Source organism: Polychytrium aggregatum (genome assembly GCF_025602895.1).
Source record: "Polychytrium aggregatum strain JEL109 chromosome Unknown BJ171scaffold_43, whole genome shotgun sequence".
Taxonomy (NCBI): Eukaryota; Fungi; Chytridiomycota; class Chytridiomycetes; order Polychytriales; genus Polychytrium; species Polychytrium aggregatum.
The window spans coordinates 111984-137638 of record NW_026516245.1 but is presented as its reverse complement, the minus strand read 5'-3'; the positions used below and the strand labels follow the sequence as shown (position 1 = coordinate 137638).

The following is a 25655-nucleotide window of genomic DNA, read 5'->3' as shown; positions in this document are numbered from 1 at the left end:
TGTGTACACTTTATTCAGAAAAAAACGGGACAATATAGCCGTTTCCATGAACATGTAGTATGTGATGGCATGCGTCAAGCAAAGCCACAAGAAATAAAACAGATCACTTTGGCAGCCTCCGAGTGAAGACCACCGGTCGCTCTCCGATCTCCACAATCGACCTGCATACTGTGATCATGTTGCGCGCCGCATTGACGTCGCGATTCCACACTGTCCGGCAGCTGGGATTCTTGCAGCTCCTGACAAAGTGGGAATTCGCAACACTGGGCGCATCGAGTCCTTCCAACCGAACTGGCTCCAGGCACTTGGAGCACACTTGCGAGGTGTTGAACTCGTTCGTCGAGACTACCTTGACGCTTCCATGAGGGTGATTGGGACGGCGTCGGTGGTGCTCGAATTGCTCAAAGTACTGAGCAAACCGCTGCCTCCTCGGGCTGGATGCATAGCCCTTGCCCTGCCGCCATGACGCATTGCCAAAGGCGATCACCACATCGGTCCGTATCGGGGCGTGCTTCAGGACGGCCTTGCACATCCTGTCGACGGCCACTTGGCGTCTCCTGCGGCCTGTGAATCGATGGTGACGGGCCTTCTTGCCAAGGTGGAAGTCGAGCTGCACTCGCAGCTCCGGTCGCAGGACATGGGTGAGATGGACCTTGAAAGCCTCCGAGGACGACACCTTGGGCGAGGGAGTGGTCGACATCCAGGTCTCGATGTCGAGTCGATACTTCATGGTGTTGTGCCACCTTGTGTTGGACGTATGGCCACACATGTGCTGGTAGTGGCCATTGGAGAACGAGACCACCTCGTCTTGGTGGCCCGGTGCTTGGATGACCGCCGTGAAGATGGAGCCGACTCCAGGATCGATGCCAATCCAAGTGGTGCGGTTGGGGTCTGGGTCGCCAATGTGGGCCTGGATACGCTGCTCGGCAGTCGGAGGAGGCTCGATGGTCTCGGTGTGATCGGTTCGACGCACAAACTTGACGAGACCGATGGTGCATCCAATGCCATCGGTGCTGATCTCGTAGTTGAACAGCTTCTTGTCCCTGACCCGCTCTTGGAAGAGGGAACTACGCAGCTTGAAGCAACTGCGCCAGAGTCGATCCTGGTTGTTGATGCCGTCATCACCTTGTTCCTTGAGCATGTCCCAGGTGAGGTCAAGACGATGATCGGTGTCAAGGAGTTGCCGGAGAGTGACCGTATCAATCTTGATGTACTTGGCCTTGGCTGTGCACAGAGGGACCATCGTGCACACAGCCGGAGGAGTGTCGACAGAGAGCTGCTTGAGAGCCCACTTGATCCTGGATGCCAGCTTGTTGATCTTGGCCTTGGTGGTGCCGAGCTCAGACTTGGCCTTGGTGAACCTCTTGTCGTCGGAGGGAATACCTCGGGCAGTGAGCTTGTCCAGCTTGGCCTGGCGCTGCAGCTCGGTGACTCGGAGGGCGGGCATGTCACAGTCGATCCACTTGTGGACATCGTCGACCATCTTGTCCCGGGCGAGGATTCCCACATGGTGTGAGAGGCGATGAAGGGCCCGGAAGCGGTCCTGGTCGTTGCTGTAGCGAAACTCGTCCAGGATGTGGCCAAAGTCCAGGTAGAGGAACTCGAGATCGGCCTTGGGTGGTGTCTGCCCTGGTTTCTCGAAGAGCTCGAGACAGGCCTCGATGGCTTCGTGCTTGTGCTTGTTGGCTGGGAAGACGGCAGCGCAGAAGCGGCGAAGAAGTCGCCAGTATGCCAGGTTGAGGTGGGTGGTGCAGTTGGTGGCATAGGCATTGACAGCCAGGGTGAGAAGCTGACTGTGAGCACCATCAGGCAGACGAGGGGCCGGAGGCAGGTCTGCGTGCCGAGTGGTCTGGTAGTCGCGAAAGGAAGCGACCAGATGCTCGTTGTATTTCTCATTGTCCCCGGTCGGGGAGAGGGCACCGGCCTCGACAATCGTGAAGCACTGGCGGATGAAAGCAGGGGTGGACTTGGAGATGACGGGGATGGGAATATCCTGCTCGATGCACCGGAGGATGTGCAGGTTGAGCAGCCTGGATGCCTCGAACTGGATCTGTGTCATGGCCTCGACGGTGGCCTGGATCTTGTCGCGGAGAGCGGGATTGAGACAACAGCCATCCATCGTCTGCTTGAAGCAGCTGTATTGAGGGGCGGATGACCTTCCATCCACGAGTGAGACGACAGAGCTCTTGAGGGGCCGGTATTTGGGACACTTGCTAGTGTTGCTTCGCTCGTGATCGGTGCCATCGCACTGGCGACATCGCTTGCCGGTACTCGAGGAAGTGGATGGACCAGGCTCGGTGGGATCGACATCCATTGGATCTGCAGAAGCAGTGGTGGTGAGCGACGGAGCAACAGAGAAACAAGCATGCGTGGGGTCAGAATACGAACCAGAGACAGGCTCCGACTGTGACTTGGCTTTCTTGGGCCTGGGTGGCCGAGGCTGGCCATCACCGGTACCCTTACGCTTCGGAGGCATGGGGGCAGAGGGTGCTGGATGTCTGCCAGTGGTACTGGTCAGAGCAGAGACTTTTTTTTATCGTACAATAGCGCGATGATCAGATCAAGGCGAGATGAGGGAAGAAAGCAGCAGGACAAAGGTGTGGCATTTATACCCGAGAGCAGGAGCCCGTCGTTGCGGGCTGGTTGGGGAAGTGACCTGTTCAAAAATCGCCGAGAGGTTCAAGACAGGGATGTGAACGTGAAAGTGGCGGCTTGATTGGAGGGAACTCAACCCCAAAATTGATGGGGACTAAACCCCAAATCGGTGGGGACTCAACCCCAAAGAAGTTCTCGATGGGATTGAAGTCGGGCGAGGCAGGCGGGGTGAAGATCACTGACCATCCTCGGCGCTCGATGCAGTCCAGGACAGCCCTTGTCTTGTGCATGCTGACATTGTCCATCACAACCACAGAGTCGTCTGGGAAGCTCGCTCGCTCAAAGAACTCGACCATCGAGTGTGTCTTGAATGATGTGGGGATGTACATGCGATGCAGCACACCAGAGTGGTTGATGGCAAATGCAGCCGAGACAGACTTGTGCTTCATGTTGTGGCGCCTCTGCAGTCGGGCACCTCTCTCAGAGTACCCATGGAGGGGGAAAATGGATTTCCTGATCCCTGTCTCGTCGACAAAAACGAATCGTCGTGGGTCGATGGAGCGGACCTGGTCCCTGAACTGTGCCACTCGCTCATCCAGTCGCTTGGACTTGTAGAGGTGTGTTGCCCTCTTGTGTGAGAGACCTGCTCGGTGGATGGCAGTGTGGCAGAGTGAGAGTGATACTTTCCTCTGGAGGATGGACTCGAGCTTGCATCGCAACACAGGACCAGTCTGGAACGGATCCTGTTCAATCAGGGTGCGAATGACTGGACATGCCTGCTCGAAGAAAGTGGATCTGCGAGCTGGGACCCGGGATGGGTCATCCAGCTTGCATCCTCGGTGCCATCGATGGATGGTGCTCTTGGATACACTGAATATGGAGGCGACCTTACGCAGGCTATGGATGAGGGCGTAGCATCGCAATGCGGCGGTGCGAAAGTCGGATGTGTGGCGAATGGTCATGGCCAGCGTGCGATAACATTGGGTAACAAAATATTCGATGAATGGTCAAAAACCCGGGTGTCCCGTTTTTTATTGGATTGCCTGTAAAATGAAGGGGTTTGCTTTCAGCGCACGGGTCTGTCGCTCCATCCAGGATGCCGTCGTGGGGGCAGGCAGGGCTGCAGCCGGTCATTGTGATTGCTCGCGACAGAGTGAGGAACTCGACGCCTTCCATTTTGCCTTGAACAATCGCACATGGGAGAAGTGGCGGTGACCTGATTGGGACGTGGCAATGGGCAGCGACAGACCCGACCTGCTTCTCAGACAGGCTCTGTCCATTAGGTGCCTCTGCTGGGAGTTTGTGATTGACGAGGTGAGGGAGTGAAACCCTCGCGACAGTCGCCTCAACCGCCGGCTGCCAAACCTGGTCCGAGTCGCCCCCGGCCCGGCATCGTCGGTTCGAGATCCATCTCATAAAACTGGTGTCCCCGGGTCACTCCCGTTCATTCGGACAGTGCATCATCGACAGGTTCATGCGCTGACTCTGCTCTTGGCTGCTGCCCAAGTCAGCTCGTCCTCGGCCGCCCCGACCTGGCTTCTGCTCTGCACATTCCCGCAATCCAACTGCAGTTTCCCACGACCCCGTTCCCACAAGTATTTCCCTCCCCTAACCTCAAGCCATGCTCAGCCCGCAGACTTACGAGCTCCCGCGCCTCCCGGGCTTGCAGCTCCATGGATTCGATCCGTTCTACCAGAATCTGAGCCGGCAGCTCTGTGGCCTCCGCTCCGTCACCAAAATCCGAGCCACCCTGCCGGTCTCCCCGCCAGTCTCGCCGCCGCATCCGCCGCGCAGCTCCCAGACAACACCAAACGCATCGCTGCCGGCCATCCAGGGCACCACCACCCTTTCCAAGATGTACATTCTGCCTCCTTCCTCGGCAAAGCGCCGGCCGAGGTCCAAGCAACTCGTCCAGGGGCGACAGCAGTCCTTGACCAAGCCAAAGTCCTCGTCCATGTCACCGCCATCGCTGACCCTCCCCCCTCCACTCCTGCCGCCATCCACGTTTGCGGCCAAAGTGGTACCCGCAAGACCGGCTGCTGATCTCGAGCTCCATGCCTCGATTCATCCCGAAGCATGGGAGGGAAATGAGGCACCGGGGCCTCCAGTATCGAAGCACTTCCCTATGGTTGTAGCCAGCGGCGACGGTCGCTTTGCTCCCGAGCCCACGCCCTCGACGACGATATCGTTCCCGCACAATATCGTAACCGATGTTTCCTCTCTGTCTCAGACCGGCACTTTGGCTGTCCAATCGCTTGCAAGTCAGCAAGCTATACAGCGCCAGCCATTACCCTCGGCCGGTAGTGGATTGCTGCCCGCAATTGAAACCACAACCTGCGACCATCCAAAGCAGCAGCATCAACAACTGCAGCAGCAGCAACTGCAGCATCAGCAATTGCAGCAGCAACAGCAACTGAGTGCGGCAGAAACGTCTGGCTCGGAATCGGTCACTGGACCCAATCCAAAGCTCAGCCGGGAGATCCCCACTCCGTCGACAATGAACCGCAGAGAGTCACATCTCCCGGTCATATTCAACAAGCCGCGACAGGCCGTTCATCGACGGCCCAAGACAGCACGCACTCGGCCGAGGAAAGCGGCAGCACAGATCCGGGTCCACTCAGCCATCGCCCACGTCGTCCCCCCGGTTGCCCGGCAGCCCGCAACTCCCAAGACCCAGGCCCCACCGCTCGACGACGCCTTGCGACGGGGGAGTCGAGAGACCCAGCGACAGCGACAGCGACAGCGATTGGAGGAGGAAATGAACAGTGTCATGAACAACATGACCTTCTACAACCCGCACTGTGGACTGTACTATGCGCTGGTTCCCTCAAACGGCACCCCAGCGTTGACCAACATCACCTACATGGTGAAGCAGCTCGTCGAAAACTCGCGGGCATACACCTCACCAGAGCTCAACCGACTACAAACGTCGCTTCCCAGAATCAATCCATCGATGTCGACCCACAGCAGCATCGGTCCTCCGAAGACGCACGATCGACATCCTGCCCTCGGGCGGGGCTCCCTGACAGCTTCGATACTATCGACAGGGCCGCAGCGTCTGCACGATAACGGCGCAATCGAATCGCAACCCTGCGATCACGAGGGCCCATCGCCGCACAAGCGCAAGCCTTCACATAATATGGTGCTTGCCGCAGCCCTCCAAAGCTTGGCCAAGGAGGATTACAAGGTGGATATCGCTCTGTGATGCAAATCGCTCGATGGCAATCGGATAATTCGGGGGGAGGAAATGGGCTCTGCCGGCTGATGCTCTGCTCTATCTCCTTGAATCATGGTGCCTCCGTGACCACAGCGATACCACAAACTCAAGATCGACAACTTCAAAGTCATGCACATGTCCAGCGTGCTCGTTTCGAGTCGCCCTGACTCTGTAGTCGACGCATGTGCCAGCGTTCCGGCTGTGAGCAACGGGTGGGACGTCGAAGATCTCGTTCCTTCGAGAGTTCACTCGAAGGGGCAACCTTGTCCATCGTCCTTGGACCCTGAGCACATGGCACAGATCAGGGCACCCGGCAATCGGACCATTACTCGAGCGGCCCGGACTGCCGTCGCTCCTGAGAACACCCGCACAGCTTCGAGAGCCACAAAACCCCAGCACAAGTCCCAGAACGCCCACGGACTCTTGGCAGTCAAGCAACACTCGCCGGATCGACATGAGATCAACTCGAAGCAGACGACACCCAGAGACGCTCCGTCGACACTGAAAAAGGCGAATATGGCAGTCCTTGGGGCGGCAGAGGTGCTGCATCGGAAGCGAAAGAAGCGCCATCGACGGGTGCACTGAGCAGTGGTTGCAACGGAGTGAAAAGTGGGGAGTGACAAATGGGCTGTCATGGATGCGTCGTCATGAAGTAGGTTACCATGACTTTTTGCATGATCTGCCGAAACAAGATTTGGAGCATTTGCTTTGTACTGCATACCACAATCGAGATCGCTCCTGGACTCCTGTCTGCACGAACACAGCACAAGTACTTCCGGTACTTGCGCATGCGTGGCCCGCTGCGAGCCTTCGATCGCTCTGAGCTTTCGCCTCCGTGGGGGACTCGATACCGCTGGAGCCTATGCAGATTCAGTCCGCTGCTTCCCCCCCCCCGCCTCTCTGTCGCCCGTCTGTCCTCGGCCTGGCAAGCGCTCGGTGCTCAATCCAGGACCAACGGAGATGTGGGCTACAGCCATTCTGCTGGTCGATATCTGGGCCAGGCAGGGCCAGATTCGATTCGATCAGCGTCGTTCATGCAGTTCCAATCGTGCGGAAGCCGCTGCCTCCGTCGGCAGATGTGTGCATCTGAACAGCCTCGCTCACATGCCATTTGTGACACTGCTATCGAATCAAGGAGCACTGACGAGAGCTGCGCCAGGATCGGACAGGCGACTCGGGATGCTGGCGACGATTGGATCGTCCTGGTGTCCTCTGACATCAGAATCGGTTGGGGAAGGGAGAGGACGAGGAGCCTCCGTTTGCTCTCCATCTCCATCGCCAATCCATCTCCAACTTCCACGATAGCTCTCGGTCGGGAGAGACCACACATCGGAAAAAGCGGGTGAAGAAACGACAAATGCAACTCTGGAGGCCGTATGCTCTGCTTGCATCGCTGCCACTGGTCGCAGGTTGGAATTGCCTGGGCACTGATCCCGACCTCAGTGTCTACTCACAATGGGGGACGGTGACCCTCGACGGCTACAACTGGCGCACGGGGAACGTCACCAACTGGATTGCCAAAATCATTCTGGAAGAGGCGCTGGGATACCCCACCACGATCGTGCCATGTCCAAACTCTTGCATCTACAACTGGAACGGGCTCTCGGACGGTTCTGTGATGGCATCTCTAGGTTTGCAGACGCTCTTTGACTCATTGAGACGAGACTCGTCCCTCCGATTGAGCTGGACGATGTGTTGTCGTTTACTTTTGCCTGCCGATGCGCCCATCTTCTCGGGGCTATGGCTGTGGCTATGAGACCTGACTGCCAGCCATCTGCTGATCGATTTGTTCCTTCTCCACACCGGCCCGCGATAAGTGCAGAAGTATGGATAGACGCGTCGCCCGATCGTGAGCAAATCTTTCTCGATCGAAGTACTGGGCCGTACCGCACGCTCGAAGGGGCCGGTGAGTGGCGGTCTGGCTCTGGCTCTGGCTCCGAGCAAAACTGTGTTGCGAAGGGGTCACTTTGACGCAGAGGTTACAGATCCCAGCTGCTCGGCAATGTCGAATGGCATGCCCGGAAACTCAATCCCGGAGGAATCTCTCTCCCTCTCTCTGCTCCCATGACCCGCAGCCTGTTTGATGCCCAAACACTGATCCGTCTGTTTGCAGGTCCTTCTGGTTTGATCTCGCAGATCGGCTGGTTCACGCAGATGTGGACCATGGACACATATCCCGAGCTGGCCTCCTATCGCGGGCTGCAGCGGCAGTTCAATGGATCGGCTCGCTTTGCCCTCACATCGTCGGCTCTCAATGCATCGGGCCTTGGCCCCCCAGACGCCTGTCCGGACTGTGGGGCCCGTGTATGGAATACCACTGCATCTGGATACGGAGCGCTTTTTGCAGTCGATCCGTCTTGGGCAGGTGAGGAACGGATCCAGGTACACCCGCACGACGGGGCTGGTACACAGGACGCATCGCATGATCGGCGCTTCCTTGGCGGTTTCTTGCCGCCTTCAGCAGAGGCAATAGCGGAAGCAGCGATGGCAGCAGTTGTTTGAGCGACATACACAAGCAGACATAGAGCAGACACCGGGGCAAGTGAAAAGGATCCGCGGCTGCGCTTTGCTGATTATTCTTCTTCAGGTGATCTCCAGTCGCATATCGCCCTCAACAACTTGAGCCTGGTAACGGAATGGACGGGAAGCGAAGCTGCTCTGGCCGACACTTTTGTGAAGCTCAACAACGTAGGCCAGCCCGTTCTTCTCGCCTTGCCCAACCCACACTATATCCTTACACTATGGACCGCCAGAAACGACTCGAGGTGAGTGTTTGATCGGCGACTGCAGCGGGCGCATCATACTGGTGCCTGTGGAAGAGAAGAAAGAAAGCAGTGCGGTGTATTTGCAGTCTGGGATCTCACATCGTTGGCCGAGCGAGGGCTCTGGATCGATACTACGGTGCAGCACACACTCATCTCCATTTTCCCTCTCGGGCCTCCGCTGTGCAGATATCGACTATCACAAGTGTCGCTGCCCGAATACGACCCAAAGATGTGCAACTACTCGTGCTCTGCCTGTGCGTTAGCAGTGGTTGCCGAACGCAGGGCATATGCTGGATACGATTTAGATGCAATACTCTGCACACACTCCTCGTCTGACAAGGGCAATCGCTAACGGCGCACTGCGACCTCGATTTGTTCCGTAGACCCCAACTACGTCGTGCAAAAGATCGTCAATTCGGGTCTGTCGGTCACCAATCCAGAAATCTACTGGCTGATTCGCTTCTGGACGATATCCAACGCCGATGTCGACTACTTCTTGGCCTTTGGCTCCGACGACGGTTTGGAAGACCGAGACGCGGCATGCTTATGGGTCAAAACTGTGAGTGGCACTGCCCGACACGCCGACGAAGACAGCATCAAAGCATGACTCTGGCCGTAGGAACGACCTGACGCTGTCAACATGGATGCGGGCTGCTACTGACGACTGCTCCCCCCCCCCGACGCTGGCTCCTCCGTTACCCTCGATTTCCTAGCACCGCCAAACTTGGAGTCAGTGGTTGTGGTTTCGCCAGTGCCCAAACAATTGTACTGCTCCGAATGGGCTCTGCTTCAACAACCAGTGCTTATGTCATGGGCAGTGGTCCGGCTCAGACTGCTCGATCCCAGAACCCACCTACCAGACGCCCATCATCGTAACGGCCGTGTGCTACCTAACCGGCCTGATACTGGTCTATGTGCTGTTGCGGCGCACCAATAACGACGCCAACAACGCGATTGTATTTACAATTGGCTTCAGCATCTGCAAGTACGTCGCGGATGCGTGGTTCTGGATGCGGTAGGTTTCCTCGCATTCGGGCTTCATCCGCTGCTGCTGGTCATCATCTGCAGCTCCTTCCCTATAAACTCCGTGCAAACGAGCCTCTGTATGACCCTTGGCTATCTCCAGCAACCAAAACCTGATTCTACATTCATCTGGCCTTGTTTGCTTCCTTGGATGCGATTCCCATTTCGTCGGTGGGCACGACTGGCTTGGTGTCGCTTGCAGCTATGCAAGCTTCACGACCAAGTCTGTTTATGTGCTGGCACTTGGTGTGCTCTTCATAGCCGGCCCAGCGCTACTCTTTTTCATTGTACTGTCGATGCTCCTCAGTGTCGAGCTTAAGGAGGTATGAGGTCTGCAAGGGGCTGGACAGGGTTGCGGTCCGCCGACATCGAGACTTCCAAGGCGGACACGGGTACAGAATCAGCACTGAGGAATATGCTGCTGGGTCTTGGGCGGCATTGCTGTTGCTTCGCTCCATGTGCTCCCATCAATTAACCTTGTCGCTGATCTAACACTGTTGCTGCAGAACTCTTCGTTCCGGAAGTACATGGATGGCCATAATTTGGTACTGTGCGCCATCATGATGCTGGCATCATTGAGCCCGAACACCATATATCTATCTTCGTCCAAGATTGCCAACTGGAAGGGCTTTGGGGCACCGTACTCGATCGAGTTCGAGGGCCAGATCAAGGTGCGTAGTCCTGCGAGGAGCCACATCAAGTGTCTCGAGAGTGTGAGGTTTTGGTGGGAATGCACGATGGCGAGCAGTCGTGGGACACTCTGCCTTGCAAGCGCCATGATGGCAATTTGACACTCCGCGCTGGTTCCTCCAGATACTATCATTGTCGGCGCTGGTTATCCAAGATCTTCCACAGATTGGCCTGCAAATTTATGTCTCTGCAACGACTGGCTGGGTGGCGATTTCGATTGCAGCGTTGTGTGTCACGCTTGCATCGCTCGTTTTCGAGAGCATCAGCAATATCTTTAGCCACCTCATCATCCGATACCGCGAGGTGCAATCAGACACCAGGGCCGATCTGCGCCCCGAAAAATCCACAAACACCCAAAAGTCACTGCCACAAGACTCGGGGTCAGCTGTGTAGAGGCTCAATGAAACAGCGGCAGTTTCCCCAGTCTACCCCCTCGCCCACAGTCTTGCTGCGGCTGCTCTCGGCGTACTGTGTCCAAGGAGACAAACAGCGAGTGTTCCTGCATGTGCACCAGACTATTCTGCGCTCCGAGAGGAAGCGGGGTACTGCGTCAGGTTCAGAATATACCGGATGTATCAGAGTGATTCCCATCCAGGAAAGGTTCGTTGGCGCATTGTCCCCGCTGCCGTAGCGCCGCAGGAGACATGCATCTGGACAACACTGGCCGATCCCTCTGGAGTCCGGATCGAGCGCACTCCGGTTGTGCTCTGGGAAATGTTGATAGTGCAATTCGAGATTGCACCTGTGGTGTTTTCGGGACAGTGATAGTATCGGTCAAGACAGGGCACTTCATCATGCTCGCACATGAGAACATGCCTCAGTGACTATCAACGGGTCCAAGTACAGCTATTTCGGCTGGCCTGGCGCAAGATGCCTACGCGTATGCACAGCAACAGCGGAGGCGGTGGGAAGATTGAGGGTTTATTGGAATAACTAGATTGGCAGTCGATCGGTGCATTTCATCGCATGTGCTCCGTTGCATGATCCGATCTCGGTATGGTGATGTCATACTTGTCCAATCAGTCGAGGTGACTAGATTACATAGCTCCTTCTTCGTATCAGTAGCATCCACAAATGACCCGTGTGTCGGTCATTTTCATCTTCCGGACGAGGGAGTTGCCTGATGGAGCTGCGAATCAACACCGAGGCAGCGTGGGAGCTTGAGCATCGCAGTGGCCACGCTTTCACCAAGACGCCTTTGCCTCCGCAAGCCTGTCGCCTCATCATTTTACTCTTTTCTCTCCTGGGTAGCTCAACGCGAACGTCTGCCGGGAAGAAAATGGAGTCAGCGCATAGAGCCATGCTGTTGATGGCCTCCTTTTTGCTGCCTCTGGCGGCGGCATGGAACTGTCTTGGCACGGATCCCGTCTTCAATCCTCTGCTTGGCATCGTCACCATCGACGACTACACTTGGAGTTCCGGAAATATCACCAACTGGATTGCAAAGATCATCCTCGAAGAGCAGCTGGGATACAAAGTGTCTCTTGTGAGCTGTCCGACATGCTCGGTCTACAACTGGGATGGCCTCTCAGACGGCACCGTGATGGTTTCGCTAGGTTCGCACGCGCATTCGTTTTGCATCCAGCACCATCCGTTACGCCCCGCAAGCACATCCGATGCAGTTGGAGTGCGGCAGGGGCCAGAGACCATGCCCTCTCGCGCTCCCGTGGAGACTGCTTTTGGTGCTCCGGCGCTGCCGTTAGACTAGCCGCTTGTCTGCTCACCACTGCGACTCACGACATTCCGACTACGATAGAGGTCTGGGTCGACGCGTCGCCAGCCCGCCAATTGATTCTCCAGCAACGAAGCACCGGCCCGCAGCGAACACTGGAGGCCGCTGGTAATTCGATGTGGCTGAAAATAGCGAATACTATCGGAGTACTGGGTGATGGCATGCCCGGAAACTCAATCCCGGAGGAATCTCTCTCCCTCTCTCTGCTCCCATGACCCGCAGCCTGTTTGATGCCCAAACACTGATCCGTCTGTTTGCAGGTCCTTCTGGTTTGATCTCGCAGATCGGCTGGTTCACGCAGATGTGGACCATGGACACATATCCCGAGCTGGCCTCCTATCGCGGGCTGCAGCGGCAGTTCAATGGATCGGCTCGCTTTGCCCTCACATCGTCGGCTCTCAATGCATCGGGCCTTGGCCCCCCAGACGCCTGTCCGGACTGTGGGGCCCGTGTATGGAATACCACTGCATCTGGATACGGAGCGCTTTTTGCGATCGATCCATCATGGGCAGGTGAGGAAGAAGCTGGGAGACTGAATCTGAGGGACTGATTTCAGCACACACGGACGGACTCTGGCGGAGACAGGCTCGCAAATCTGAGCATAACGATATCCTGGAGCATATCCGTTTGGCCACATATCCGATCGCGCGTAGAGTGGATAGATTGAGGCAACGCAGTCTTTGGCAGTAGAGGGTAGCCTTCCATCCAGACGGTGTATATTGTACTGAGCCCGACTTTGCAAACCTTTGTCCCACTTCAGGTGACGTTCAGCTGCATGTAACTCTGAACAACATGAATCTCATGGTCGAATGGTCTGGAAGTGAGAACGGGCTCATTCAAGCGTTTACAAAGCTGAACGCCATCCACCAGCCTTTCATTATGGCATTTTACGAGCCACACTCTCTGTTCAATCTTTGGATTGCCAAGAACGACTCCAGGTAGTCCCCGAGAGCCCTGAGGCGAATGAGAGGCATGCTGAGATGAACACAGGGTCGAATAGCGCACTCACCGAGCTCTTTCCATCACCCTTCCATAAAGCTATCGCCTATCAAGAATATCATTGCCAGAATACGACTCCAACCTCTGCAATGCATCATGCGCTGACTGTGCGTTGCGTCTAGTTGGGAACGTATAAGTGACGGAATAGGGCCAGCGGGTCAAGCGAGGCGGCAAGATGATAGCCATGCCAGCAAAGTACTAACCGGCGCGGGAATCGTGAAGATCGTGTGCTGTCGACGTCTCTTGACTTGACTCTGTGCTGACCCTATGCTTTTGTTCCTATACACTGCAATCGAATCACATCCCTTGCCGATGGCTGCTCCAGTCTCGAGCTTGGTGGTGCAAAAAATCGTCAATTCACAGCTTTCGACAACAAACCCAGAGGTTTACTGGCTGACTCGTCTCTGGACAATCACAAACACCGATATCAACAACTTTCTCAGCTACAGTGACATATTAGGGCTGGAGGACCGGGACTCGGCTTGCATGTGGGTCAAGCAGGTGAGAGCTCACGAGCAGCCATTCGTTTCGACGGTGAAGACTCGGTTCAGTTCAGCTCGATGCCAATGAGCCACACTCCATTCACCCTTGACAGAGTGCATATGTTTGTGCTTCACCGAGTGTATGTCCACCACCCAGGCTGCATATACTAGATTCTCACTCTTCCTCCATGAATCCATCGCTATGCTGTTCAGAACAATGCCACTTGGTCAAGATGGCTGTGGTTTCGGCAGTGCCCAAACAACTGCAATTCGCCAAACGGCTATTGCTTCATGAATCAGTGCGTTTGCGTCGACCAGTGGTCCGGGGTCGATTGCGGGATCCCCGAAAACACCTACGAAGTGCCTATTATCGCCGGCGGGCTAGCATTCAGTGCCATTCTGGTCGTGATCTATCTCTCGTTGAGATACAACTGCCCAAGTGGACAGAATACAATTGTCTTTTCGATTGGCCTCAGCATCGCAAAAGTGATTGCCGACAGCATTTTCTGGATCAGGTTTGTTTCGATGGCAACCCACGGCCGCCAGCTGCGCAGATATTTGTGATACTCGACATTGTGCCCATGCAGAGATGCCGTGATTCAACCGGCTCATGTTGTTGAGACCGCGGGGCTTTCTGCGCGATTGATTTGTTCCTGCACACACTCAATAATCTGCCATCTCCGACACAGATACTCTGGATTCACCAATCGGTCTGTCTATATATTGTTCACTGGCGTGGCTTTTATCGGCGCCCCTGTTCTGTTGTCGTTTCTCCTGATGTCGACACTTCTCGGTCGGGAAGTGAAAAAGGTGAGCATGTGTCACTTGGACACCTGCGTCGCCTTCAGTGCTGTTTCTGCACGGAGGCCGTTCCGCTCTACAAAGGTCGTAAGAGTGTATCCGAGCGGTGGATTCTGTTGCCTCTGACCGATTGCGGTGTCTCACCGTGCGTGTCTGCGCTGCGCAATTACGACAGAACTCGTCCTTTCGAAAGTATATGGATCGATACACACTGCCGCTCTGTGCAGTGATGATGTTGTCGTCGCTCAACCCGGCCATCATCAAACTGTCGTCATCAAGGATCATGAAGTGGGCTGTCTTCACCGCTCCATTGTCGCTTGAGCTCTCCAAGAACGTCAAGGTATACGATAGTGGCCGATGGCGGAGTCGCGGCGAGTGCGTGAGCGATCCCATCTAACCAGCTCTCTGGCGAACGTTTCTGGGCAGTATCTCTCGCTGCTTTCCACATTGGTTCAAGACCTGCCACAAATAGCTCTGCAAGCCTATGTCTCGGCCCAGACTCGATGGGTGCCTATCGCCATCGCCTCAATCTCAGTGTCGCTCTTATCGCTGGTGTTTGGGCTCACCAACAGTATCTTCGATCAGCTGCTGCTGAAGTACTCTGGGGGGCACCACACCGCTGACCAACCCAACACAAAGGAAGTGTCCGAGAAGACGTTTGGCGAGCATGGAAAACCCCCAAACTTTGTCAAGAGCGAGCCCGTATAGCCGGTCGGGCTAACGACGGATCTTTCTCCGGCCTATCGCGCGCGAACAAGCCTCCGCCCAATTAGAGTATCACGATTTTGATGCTCACGCCGATTATCGAGTTTGGCAGTATACGCTGGGAGCAACAGAGCTCTGTTGCACTCAATGGGGGGGGATGCCGATCTACAGTGTACCTGTTTTGAAATGGGGCACCCGGTTTCAAGTCGGGGCTGTCGTTTTTTCTTCTTTTTCTGGTCCTGAATACACCCAACCATCGCTACCATGATCAAACAGTGTACTCACAGTACCTGCAAGCCAAGCGACTCGAGAGGGCCGAATATCTTGATGCCGGCATGCCGGTCGATCATCGCCACAGGGGATCGACCGGATGTATTCATGGCCACAATCCCAAAACCAACGAAACAAAGCGATTGCCAACCAGGACTGAAAACAATCGCACAGCGTGCCCATCGGAGGCCCCGGAAGTTCAGCAGGCTGCAAGCCTCTGATGCCGGGGAAAGGGGGACACTGCCCCCTAACTTTCTAGAATGGCTGTAAAACACGAAGGCCGATGGCATGTCCGGGTTGAGTGGCTCCGATTTGCCCAATCGAGTTCTCGGCTGTGTCCGTTCGTCGGATGTGGTCGCCTTAGCAATCCAAAAAGTCGGCTGCCAGCAGCAGCTCCAACGCTAGCGACGGCTCAATGAAAAAATCGGGAATTTCGCTGGCTGTGTTTGCGTATCGGACCTTGTAGTAGAGATACGCGCAGACCCGCTCAAGAACCACGGCCCTGGAAATGCGAACAAAGTGGATAAGCCGAGGGTGCAGTACGAGCTTTGGATTCGGGCGGAAAGTGAATGCGGTATAGGGCAAAGAGGGGCTATCGCAGAGAGCACCTACTTGATGTCACGAAAGTTGATCTCGTTCTGGACGGACTCGGTGAATTGACCTATCAGTTTCAACGCCGATGATTAAAGACGCCAGTTATCGACGTGAAAGCGGAAGCCAACCCAAGGACCAAATCAACGCGGCTGGTGAGAAGCTGGGCGCACCGTGCCCAAGCAGAGCGGGATCCCGGATGGGAAGCGATGCGGAGGGACTGGCAGCGGCGAGGCAAGACGATGGCTCACCAGGCGAAGACAGCATGTTCTTGATGGTTCCAGATGCCATTGCGCATTTCCGGTCGATGACAAACTCAAACTTGTCGGAGCTGATGAGCTTGACGGTCTCCGAGAGAGGCGAGTCTTCGACGGACAGATTTCCCTGGGACATGGCGCTGGCTGGCTCAGCGGGATGAGACGAGATGGATGAGAGATGGGTGAGAGATGGATGAGGGATGGATGAACAAGGGGCGATCGGGCTGGAGCTGCGCGGTCGGTCGCTGGATCCGGATCGAGCCAATCGGAGCCAGCCGGATGGAGTGCATGGATGGAATGTGCGCCAACAAGGGTGATCATGGCTGGATCCGCCGGATCCAATGCGCCAGCCACGCGTTAATTTTTCTTCCGCCATTTTTTTTTCTCTTTTCCTGCCGCCTCCTCCCGCCCAGCTGCTCTCTCCTCCTTCCACCTCCATCCACCTCCGTCTCCCGCCAACACACTGGCATTCCCGTCCTCCGCCACATGGCCGGCACTCCAAGCCTGTCCTGGCCCATCGGCGAGCGACATCGCTGACCTCCCGGCCGTCCTCCTCGGCCGCGGTGGCTTCGGCAAGGGTTACGCCGGCGCGTAACTCTGCTCCAAGACCGCCGTGAAGCAGGCAGCGCATCTGCGCCTGCGGCAGCCATCATTGCAAGATCGGTCTCCGGAAGCGGCTGAGCTCTCACAACGTCCTCTCTTCCGTCGGTGCCTGTGCCCAAGACGACGATGGCCTCGTTCATGCCGAACGGTCATCTTCGAACCTCCGTCGGCAAGAAGAAGCACTCCTTCCGAAGAAAGCTCCGTCTGCTCTACCAGGTGGCCTTGGAGACGGTATATTCCCATAACCGCGACATCTCCCATGGTGGCGTCAAGAATGCCGGTGTCCGTACCAAGCACAAGGCTGTCTCCACGAACCCGACCAACGCAACGCCCTCGGTCGCCCCAAAGCCCTGGAAAGCGTTCCACCATCAAGATCATCACCTTTGCAATCACCATCCTCAAAGGCCCCAACAGCCTCAAGCTATTGAACTACAGGCGGCCGGGCCATCATATCCTCCAAGATCGGGCCACAACTCCTTCCGTACAAGCGCCCTAAGCAGATCAATCAATCCTGCGGACAGCCCACCTTCCGTCACGTCGCAGCTGCCTTCGAGCGGCGCAACGTCGGATACGATCCTGCATCAAGTCTAAGCTTATCGATACGTGACTCCACCGAGCCATCGGCCCAGTTGACTTCACTATCGTGTGCTTCAACAACAACTTCCAGCCAGCCCCCAACTTTGTTATGATCAAAACTCTGCTGTTCGTGTGCAAGCGGACCCAGTCGCTCTTGATACTGGAGTTGACTCGCTTCCACAACTCGTGGCAGGAAGCACGGCCCTGTCGTCCAGATGTCCAGATGTGGATTGCTCTCTGACTTGGTGGCCAGATTGCCTTCTCGCTGCACTGTAATGACCGAGGTACAGCTGATAGATCCTGGCTCATCGACCCGACCAACTAAGAAAATGCTTCCGCCCCGTACATTCTGGTTGGGGTCCTGCAAACTGCGATCGATGGGCGGCAGCTTCTCGACCGGTCCAAACAAGCGGCCAGACATCAGTAAAAACTCCAGCACCCTGAAGCAGCAGCATAACACAAACCACCCTATGGCCCAGTTGCCTATGGCTGAGTGCTGCTATAGCGGACATGGGGTACATCGAGACCATAATAACACTCTCGAGCTGTATCGCAAGCATGCAGACCATGGACAAGCGCAGTCTCAAGTCGCCCTCGGCCGATGCCTCGAGGATGGCGAAGGAATCTATTGATGCTACAATGCAGCCGTTGATTGGTGCACCAAGATTGTCGATCAAGGCAATGCAGATACTCGACTTCGAAGCGTGTCTCTCCGCGACTGGTCCTCGTTCATCAAACTAGATGTCTCCACAAGGGGTCAACTTGCGTTTCCTTGCTAGTATGAGGTCAGCACCAGGTCAACCGATACTGCCATTTAAACTGATCGCCACGCACATGGTCGGGTAGATGCATAGCCTTGGTCTGGGTATAGTTCAAGACAAGCAGAAAGGCGTCAAGATCACCCGAGACAGTCGGCTGGACGTGTTTTCTCAGAAGGCGAAAGTCTGGCAGCTCAGTCATACTCCATATGGTCTGACCCGTGCATCCCGCAAGTTCTTCGGCTGTGTCAACTGCGACTGGAACGAGACCGGCTCTGTAAGCATCTCGTGCCCGTGTGTCTGCCTTGTGGATCCGCAACCAAAGCGAACTGGAAGAAGGCAGCAAAGGTATTTGGGTAGCTCGGCAAACGATGGCCACAGCGATAGCTAGTTGTGGATTGGATACTGCCATTACATGGGCTGGGGAGAACTGGAGAAAAGCTTAAAAGCGTGTTCGAGTGCCAAGTCAGTCAAGCAGGTCAGCTTGTATGGGGAGCGGTGTGCTGGCGCGTGTTATTCCTACGGTATTGGAACTGCCAAGGCGGCTGAGTGGCTTCTGGATTGGCCAAGCAAGGTAATCGGTACAAGCAGAATTGGCTCGGTCATTGCTTATGAGCACGACCGCGAGCCACCAAGAGCTGGCGCTGCCGTCTTCTCGTACCGCAAGGCCGCAGAATATGTTTGGAAATATGCCATCGATGGCCCAAAGAGCCCAGCAGGTGACCTTGATCCCGAGCGGCTTTGTGCCAGCGCTGCGAAAACCCCGCTGCGCCTCTGAATGCAAGAGGGACCATGCTCAGCGCCCCGCTGCCGACAACAAGCCATCGAGACTCGGTGACTTGCGCAGTGGCTCTGACGGAGCAGCAATGGTCGGATAAGTGCTACGTTTGTCACTCAATCGCCCCAATGTGCATGATCGCTGTCCCGTAGCATTCGCCGATGTTGACTGTCTGAAGCAAACATTGCCATGGCTCCGTGTCCTGACGATGGCACGTGCTTAATTCCCGCCGCTGGTTCCCTCCCGGACCCAATGTGGTGTCGGAGCCATGTCAATGTTTGCTATGGACAGCCAATGACGCTGAACGTTGCGGGGCAGCGCATTTTTGTATGTTGGGATGTATTGAAGGTCAGGCGCTGCAGCGATTCGACCTGTGCGGCCTCACAGGAGCCACCGCGCAAGTTCGTCTGGTCTGGGTATCGAGGTGTTGGCGGGTGTTGGCGGCTTGATCTCTTGCGCATTCGGCGGCGCAGAGCGGTGGTTGGAAGCCAGCGCTCAAAGTGGCTCGGGGTCAACTGCCGAGGTCTCGAAGGCTGTTGATTGCCTCTTCTGAACCCTGTTCTGCGGACTTGCGGTACCAGAAGACAGCCGCTTCGGTGTCCTTGGCCGTTCCGTAGCCGTGCTCGTAGCAGTAGCCGAGCCAGTACTGCCCGCGCCGATTGCCCTGATGCGCCGACCTTCGATACCACTTGACTTCCTTGGTATAGTCGTTGCTGACGCCGTGCCCACCGGCATAGCACACGCCAACCCACCACTGCCCATACGAGTTGCCCTGTTTGGCTGCCTTTTTCCACCACCGGAACGCCTTCGAGTGATCCTGCGGTACTCCGTGGCCCCAGTGGTAGCAGTCTCCGAAACAGAACTGACTGTCGCTGTGGTCGTCGTTGGCCAGCTGTTCAAAGATAACTGCGGCTTTCTTCCTGTCCACCGCGGTTCCGAGTCCAAAAGACAAGCACACTGCCATGAGGTGTTTGCACAGCCAGTCCCATTCTGATCCAAGCTGGCAGAGATTGAAGAACTTGCGGGATGCAGGTGAGTTGCAGGGAATGTCGTCCCATTCCAACGCCAGGCTTTCGTCTTCTCCAAGGGCAAACTCATCCGACCGGTTCTCTCGGATGATCTTGATACCCTTCTGCTTGTCTTGCACGGTACCCCGACCGAGGTAGTGCATCCATCCGACCATGTGTGTGGCGATCGACTTGATGACTGGGTCGGTGGACTTGGTGCTGACCTCGTGCCAGCGGTGGAGGGCGTCGGCGTCGCTCTTTGGGACGCCATGACCGATGAATGAGGCCCAGCCACGGAGAAATACGATGCGGAGGCGACCGTCGTCGCTGCCCTGGTCTGCAGCCTTGGTGTACCACTCGATGGCCGCATTGAAGCTTTGGTCGACGCCTTCGCCATTCTCGTAGCATCGACCGAGGGAGAGCTGGGCATGTGCAAATCCATGGCCGGCAAGCTTCCGATACAGTTCGACGGCTTTGGTGTGGTCTTGGTTGATTCCGTGGCCGTTGCGATAGCATTCTGCCAAATGGAGCTGTGCCATGGGATGATTTGCGGTGGCGGCTTGATGCAGGTACTGGAAGATTTGCTGCTGCTGGGCCTTGTGCAAGGACTCGTCCTGAGGCTGCGGGCCGTCAAGATCAGCTTGAAGGATGCGAGCCAGAAGGTATGAGGCAGCGGCGGATTTCTGCTCTGCTTGGGCAACGAGCCAGGATCGATCGGCTGTCGCTTGATCCTTGCAGTGCAGCGAAAGGGCAATTTGGTCGCTGGGTGTGAGGCCGGTCCGCAGCGACCCATCTAGATGGCATAACCCTATTTCCTTGCACCAGGTGTGGAAGCGAGTCACTTTGAGGCTCAGGAGCGGCTGGGCACGTTTGCACACCAGCAGTAGACTGTTGATGGTGGCATGGTCGAGTGCAAGCTGGAAGCTGTCGTTGAAGCAGATGATGGTGAAGACATCTGGGTTGTGGTTGGTGGTCGGTCGAATCATGTCTGCCAAGGGAAGCTGGAAGCTGGCAAAGGCGATGAACGAAGGGAAGGGGCCGAAGTGGGCGAAGAAAAGACGAGGAGAGAGAAGGGGGGCGGTGCAGACAGAAAAGCGAAGCACCGCACAACCAGCTCGGAACAAAGCAAGACAATATAGGCGATGACATGTGACTGTGTGGCTTGCGTGGATTGACGTCACCGACCATGTTCTGGTGCTGGTTCTGGCTTTGGTGTTGGTGCTGGGCACCGCAAACCGATTGTCCTGTGTGAGTGCCGCATACCCGAGCACGGGCACTGAGCCAAGCTTTGCAGTCGACTGCGAAGGATGGCACGCCAGCAGCAAACAAGCTCGCGAATCCAATTCTGAGATGTTCGGAAAGCCATGGCTGTAATCACGAATTCCATATTCACTTTGGAGACATGACATTCTCTGGCCGCACACCCCAATCAGTGGAGCAGAGGAGCCGCTGTCGCATCCTCCTCCTCCTCCTCCTCCGCTTCCCCTTCGTCTCCATCGTCTTCCTCTTCCACTTCCTCTTCCCCTTCATCCTCCCCATCATCTTCCTCCTCTTCGTCTTCGTCATCTTCCACTTCTTCCTCTTCATCGTCCTCGTCGTCATCCTCGTCGTCTTCTTCCTCCTCCTCTTCTTCGTCGTCGTCGCCCTCTTCCTCGTCCTCGGCTGGTGAGTGGAAACGCGTCAGCGCACATGGCCGCGGTGTCGACACGGCATAGTGTCAGTTCGTCGCTTGCACGATGCAACTCACATTCTGTCTCGTCCAGGAAGTTGTCCAGGCTCAGGTTGACGACCCTCTTTTGGGTCTTGTTGGACTCCATGCGCTTGACCTGCTGGATAAGCGCAGATACAACGACGTGCTCGCGATTCCAGACCTGCTCCTGGTCCTTGAAACACAGAGGCGGTATTGACGATTCAGTGTCAATGCGCAAAGCTCGACTGAGGCCGGCGTATCATAAAATGCAACTGGTTCGATCAGACGGCCCTACCATGACGCTTCGCAGCTCGGCATGTTCGACTGTCAGGCTCCACTGAGGCAGCTCCTTATACCCCTTACTGGCGTGGTTCAGCACAAATGCCAGCGAACCGAGCTGGAAACGATCGCCCCGCGCCAGATACGGGCTTTCTGTCACCGGAATGGCCTTGGTGCTCAGGATGATCTCGCGGAGCTTTCTGCCGAGAATGGCGCCTTCTGACGCCCCGGCGACAGCGTCGCCTTCCGACATCACACCCGCCAGAAGGCTGCGCAGAAACCGGGCCCGATCACGGATCTCGTAGTTCGCATCGAAGCGGGCCAGGGTGAGGACATACTCCATGATCTTCTTGATCACAGTCGATACGGCTTTATCAGCAGCCTGGACCGTCGACACCACGAGCTTGGCACCGAGGTTGAGGATCTGCAGCTTCGCGATCTCGCTTTCATCGGCGAACCTCTTGGCTGAAATGCGGAAAGTGTCCGGCGCAATACGAGGAACGGTTTCGCAGTACTGTCCAATCAGCCACAGGATGCTGGCGCGGGCACCCGGCGAGGCGATCTGCTCCAGCGACTTTGACAGGTAGGTAATGGTCTTGTCGTTGCTGCGTGTGTCAAGTTGCAAGAGTTGGCGGATGACAATGATCGACTCGGACACCAGGGCGTCAGCTGCCGGCCGGTAGGAGGGAGGTGCGCAGAAACAGTGAACAGATGAAGCATAAGCGATTGGGTGCGTCAAAGGATGCAGGCAATCCGGGATGTCGCTCAACCAAAGAGCCGGACAGAGTTTCCATGAGCACTGAATCCGAGCCAGGACAGACCTTGTTTCCGCGGGACAACGCCGATGAGGATCTTGAGGCAGGCCTCAGATGCCTTGGGCATGCGAGAGATCAGCCGACTGATCGCCTTGACGGTGGCCAGAGCCAACGAGAGGTCGGTGCTATTGACATATTCCTGGAAGAGCCGATAGAAGGCATCGAGTGCGATGCGAGTCAGAATCGAGATAGCAGGGGTGGGCTGGTGTTTGCTCTCTGATGGAGTCCGCGAGAGACAAGACATAGGCTGCACTGGCACCGCGCAATACAGCATCAACACCAAGGACCGTCGCTGCCGCTCTAGAGCTCTTGGCCCGGAGAGATGTCTTTTGAAAGAGTCGTACCTTGACTTCGCGCATCACAATGCTCAGGTTGCTCTCGTCCGTGAGGATCACGAGGATTTCGAGCTTGATGCTCTTCAAGTACTCGGGTTCGCCATGGAAGACAAAGAAGCTCTTCAGGTGCGGACGAAACAAAGCTGGGTACTTGTGTGCGATCGTGAGGATGTGGAGCAATACGACATATTGCTCCTCGGGTGCAGCAGAGAGAAGGCGGATCAAGGTCTTGGCAGACTTGGCCATATCTGACTGCGGCGCTACGTGATGGAGAACCGAAACGGCCATCAGAGCGACCTGGTGTGCCGGCGCAGCAACAAGCGATGCTCGTTAGCAGGGCCGTAGCCTACAGCCGGATGGAGGAACGGCTGGTGCATTGGAGGGATCACGAACCGATGGATTGCGGCTTCCAAGCAGCGGCTTGCAAGCGTTGATGAAAAGCTGGTGGTCGGGGTTCACGATGCTTTGAGCGGGCTGGAAGTGCACTTGCTCTTCCTCGTCATCGCTGTAAAAGTTAGCCTTGGCGGGGCGCTTCGAGTCGGAAGCCGACGAGCTCTAGAGATAAGGAGTAGATAAATACGTAAAGCAGTGGCATTAGAGTCGGTTGGTCGGCATCGGCACGCAGTATCCGAGGCCAAGAAGTAACCGGCCCGCATGATCCGTGATTCGTCTGGTGCGCCAGAAATGCGTCGTCGAGTGAGCGGCCCTGGAGTCTGGCCGCAAATGCCCGGGTCGAGTGCCACGGTGGCTCGAATCAAGCAGCGATACGGATCCTCACCGGAGCTCTTGGGTCAGGGAAATGGGTTCGCACGTAGCGCAGGAGAAGCGTGAGCACTTCAACCTGACCCCACTCATCGAGCTCAGGGAGCATTTTGCAGAGCTTTTTGTAGTGCTTGTGAATCATGTCCACCCGCTCGGGGCAGATGCGGCTGAAGCTAGCAACGACACTGCCGAGCACGATGGTGGAGACGTCGTTGAGGAGGGACTCGATGATCTCAACAATGCTTTCCTTTTGCGTTGGATCCAAGCTGGGCAGAGAAGGGCGGCACACGCATCAATATGTGGAGTTCCAACGGCGCATACTGTGCCAACACATATCTCTGAATGACACTGCGGGACATGCCCCGAGCAAACACGGGATACCTGTAGCATTTGAGAAGTGCGTTGGCGACGGTCTTCCGCACATAGGGAGAAAGGTCGGTGGTGCATTTCTTCAGGGAGAGCATAACTGTTCCAAAGGCGATCCGGATCGATAAGTAGGAAGATGTTAGGCGAACACATCATGTGCAGCAAGCCGACGAGTCACGGCCGGTGGCTCGAATGCCGCTGTATGCTGGTGCCATTCAGCCCTGACACCATCGCCAGACGATTGATAATCCTTTCCATATCCATATCCATCCCTGGCAAGGTAACTGCATGTTGCCATACATGCATCAGCGAACGAGGCATGCCCATACCGATTGGTACAATGACGGGAACTTTGGACGAGAATTGCATCGATATCGAGCCGGTGTCAGTGGAGATATCGTACATGAGATCAAAGGAAGGGGAGGCGATGTTCGTATGGAACGGTGCTGCCACTGTCCGTGGCGAGCAGTAGCCAAGCCTGCAGAGCCACCGCTAATGCTCTGTGGCAGAAATTACCTCGGATGCTTGACAAGACTCGAAGCGACATGGCCCGGATGAAAGGATTGCGATCGGAGAGCTCTAGAAGGCAGTATCGGTGAGTGAGGGCGCAAGATACTCCTCCACATGTCTTCCCGGAAGTACGCATGACATACCTTTCTGAAACGTGTTGACGGAGAGCAGAGCCAGATCGGGCTGCTCCTCGGCGTAACGAAGGACGTAGATGTACACGAGCTTGCGGACCTCGAAGGAGGTCGAGGCAACGTTCTTGACCACATCTGCGACGCAACGCGGATGAGTACATCTACTCAGCAGCGTGCCGAAATTGCGGCAAGCACAACATACCCGGGAAGTACTCGGAGACGTCCTTGCCCTTGGATATCATCTGGTGCACCAATGGACAACGTGGGCCCGTCAAGACCCGCGATCCAAAATGAAGTCGATATTGGACGAGCCCGATCGCCAGATGCCGGCGCCAGGCAGGCGGCGTAGACTGCGGATATCCTTACCGCAATCAGCTTCTTGAGGGCATCGATCTTTTCCTTGTCGAACTAGAGGCCGAGGGACGGGCGGTGCACCGATGGCGATGAGCATTCTCGTTGGCGCAGAGGTCAGATCGACAGAAAGCAAGCCGGAACCCATGCACTCCGTCGACTGCGCCGCCGCCGAGCACTCCATAGCACAGCGGGTAAAGCCCGCATGCTGCTCGCCCCTGCAGGTCCTATCGAATCAGCTCAAGGATTGGATACCTTCGAGTCCAAGGCGGGCTTGATGCCGGCAAGCTTGTCCTCGGATGTCATGTCATAGAGGTGACCTTGGATGGTGACCTCCTTGGACTTTTCGACGAGCTGGTGGGTGACTTTCTGGGAGAGCTTGGAGGCCTCCTGGGCGAGGTGGGCGGCTCTTGACAAGTACCTGTCCATGGCCGCTGTGCTTACTGGTTCCCGTGCGGGTGCTGGCGATGGTGGGGATGCTCTGCGGGAGGCGGGTGGGCGACGGGCAGATGATGGAGGATGGCGGGTGGATGGGGGCCTGGATCGATGGCGCTGCCTGGGATTGCG

The 25655-nt window shown here is 56.3% G+C and overlaps 7 protein-coding genes across 7 annotated transcripts; 4 read left to right on the top strand and 3 right to left on the bottom strand.

Annotated features, from left to right (window-relative positions):
• Nucleotides 1–4216: 4216 nt before the first annotated feature.
• On the top strand, nt 4217–10683 carry BJ171DRAFT_570694 (uncharacterized protein; the record flags this gene model as incomplete). Its single annotated transcript, XM_053113651.1, has 14 exons — nt 4217–4798; nt 5063–5782; nt 5906–6388; nt 6544–6860; nt 7118–7443; nt 7635–7718; nt 7926–8177; nt 8400–8577; nt 8764–8831; nt 8961–9136; nt 9291–9592; nt 9803–9923; nt 10107–10271; nt 10414–10683. 14 exons carry the CDS (start codon nt 4217–4219, stop codon nt 10681–10683), a joined length of 4044 nt encoding a protein of 1347 aa, XP_052963123.1.
• A 1503-nt stretch (nt 10684–12186) lies between these two features.
• BJ171DRAFT_221151 (uncharacterized protein) lies at nt 12187–15151 on the top strand. The gene is made up of 8 exons (XM_053106483.1): nt 12187–12534; nt 12783–12960; nt 13061–13128; nt 13347–13522; nt 13717–14018; nt 14193–14313; nt 14480–14644; nt 14731–15151. Exons 1-8 carry the CDS (start codon nt 12234–12236, stop codon nt 15010–15012), a joined length of 1593 nt encoding a protein of 530 aa, XP_052963122.1. The 5' UTR covers nt 12187–12233; the 3' UTR covers nt 15013–15151.
• Nucleotides 15152–15639: 488 nt separating this feature from the next.
• Nucleotides 15640–16263, bottom strand: BJ171DRAFT_559380 (BTB/POZ protein; the record flags this gene model as incomplete). The annotated part of the gene is made up of 3 exons (XM_053113205.1): nt 15640–15781; nt 15892–15940; nt 16122–16263. 3 exons carry the CDS (start codon nt 16261–16263, stop codon nt 15640–15642), a joined length of 333 nt encoding a protein of 110 aa, XP_052963121.1.
• A 494-nt stretch (nt 16264–16757) lies between these two features.
• On the top strand, nt 16758–17421 carry BJ171DRAFT_221108 (uncharacterized protein). Its single transcript, XM_053106481.1, has one exon. The coding sequence runs from the start codon at nt 16857–16859 to the stop codon at nt 17319–17321; it is 465 nt and encodes a 154-aa protein (XP_052963120.1). The 5' UTR covers nt 16758–16856; the 3' UTR covers nt 17322–17421.
• Nucleotides 17422–18209, top strand: BJ171DRAFT_221109 (uncharacterized protein). The gene has a single exon (XM_053106482.1). The coding sequence runs from the start codon at nt 17522–17524 to the stop codon at nt 17936–17938; it is 417 nt and encodes a 138-aa protein (XP_052963119.1). The 5' UTR covers nt 17422–17521; the 3' UTR covers nt 17939–18209.
• An 875-nt stretch (nt 18210–19084) lies between these two features.
• Nucleotides 19085–21002, bottom strand: BJ171DRAFT_462732 (uncharacterized protein). Its single transcript, XM_053108525.1, has 2 exons — nt 20145–21002; nt 19085–19799 (listed from the first exon to the last, which is right to left on the bottom strand). Exons 1-2 carry the CDS (start codon nt 20833–20835, stop codon nt 19354–19356), a joined length of 1137 nt encoding a protein of 378 aa, XP_052963118.1. The 5' UTR covers nt 20836–21002; the 3' UTR covers nt 19085–19353.
• A 212-nt stretch (nt 21003–21214) lies between these two features.
• BJ171DRAFT_445835 (adaptin N terminal region-domain-containing protein) lies at nt 21215–25604 on the bottom strand. Its single transcript, XM_053108179.1, has 14 exons — nt 25344–25604; nt 25104–25145; nt 24940–24979; nt 24750–24872; nt 24613–24675; nt 24426–24446; nt 24112–24196; nt 23747–23996; nt 23362–23523; nt 22978–23265; nt 22640–22772; nt 21835–22487; nt 21597–21732; nt 21215–21511 (listed from the first exon to the last, which is right to left on the bottom strand). Exons 1-14 carry the CDS (start codon nt 25515–25517, stop codon nt 21279–21281), a joined length of 2403 nt encoding a protein of 800 aa, XP_052963117.1. The 5' UTR covers nt 25518–25604; the 3' UTR covers nt 21215–21278.
• Between the last annotated feature and the right edge of the window lie 51 nt (nt 25605–25655).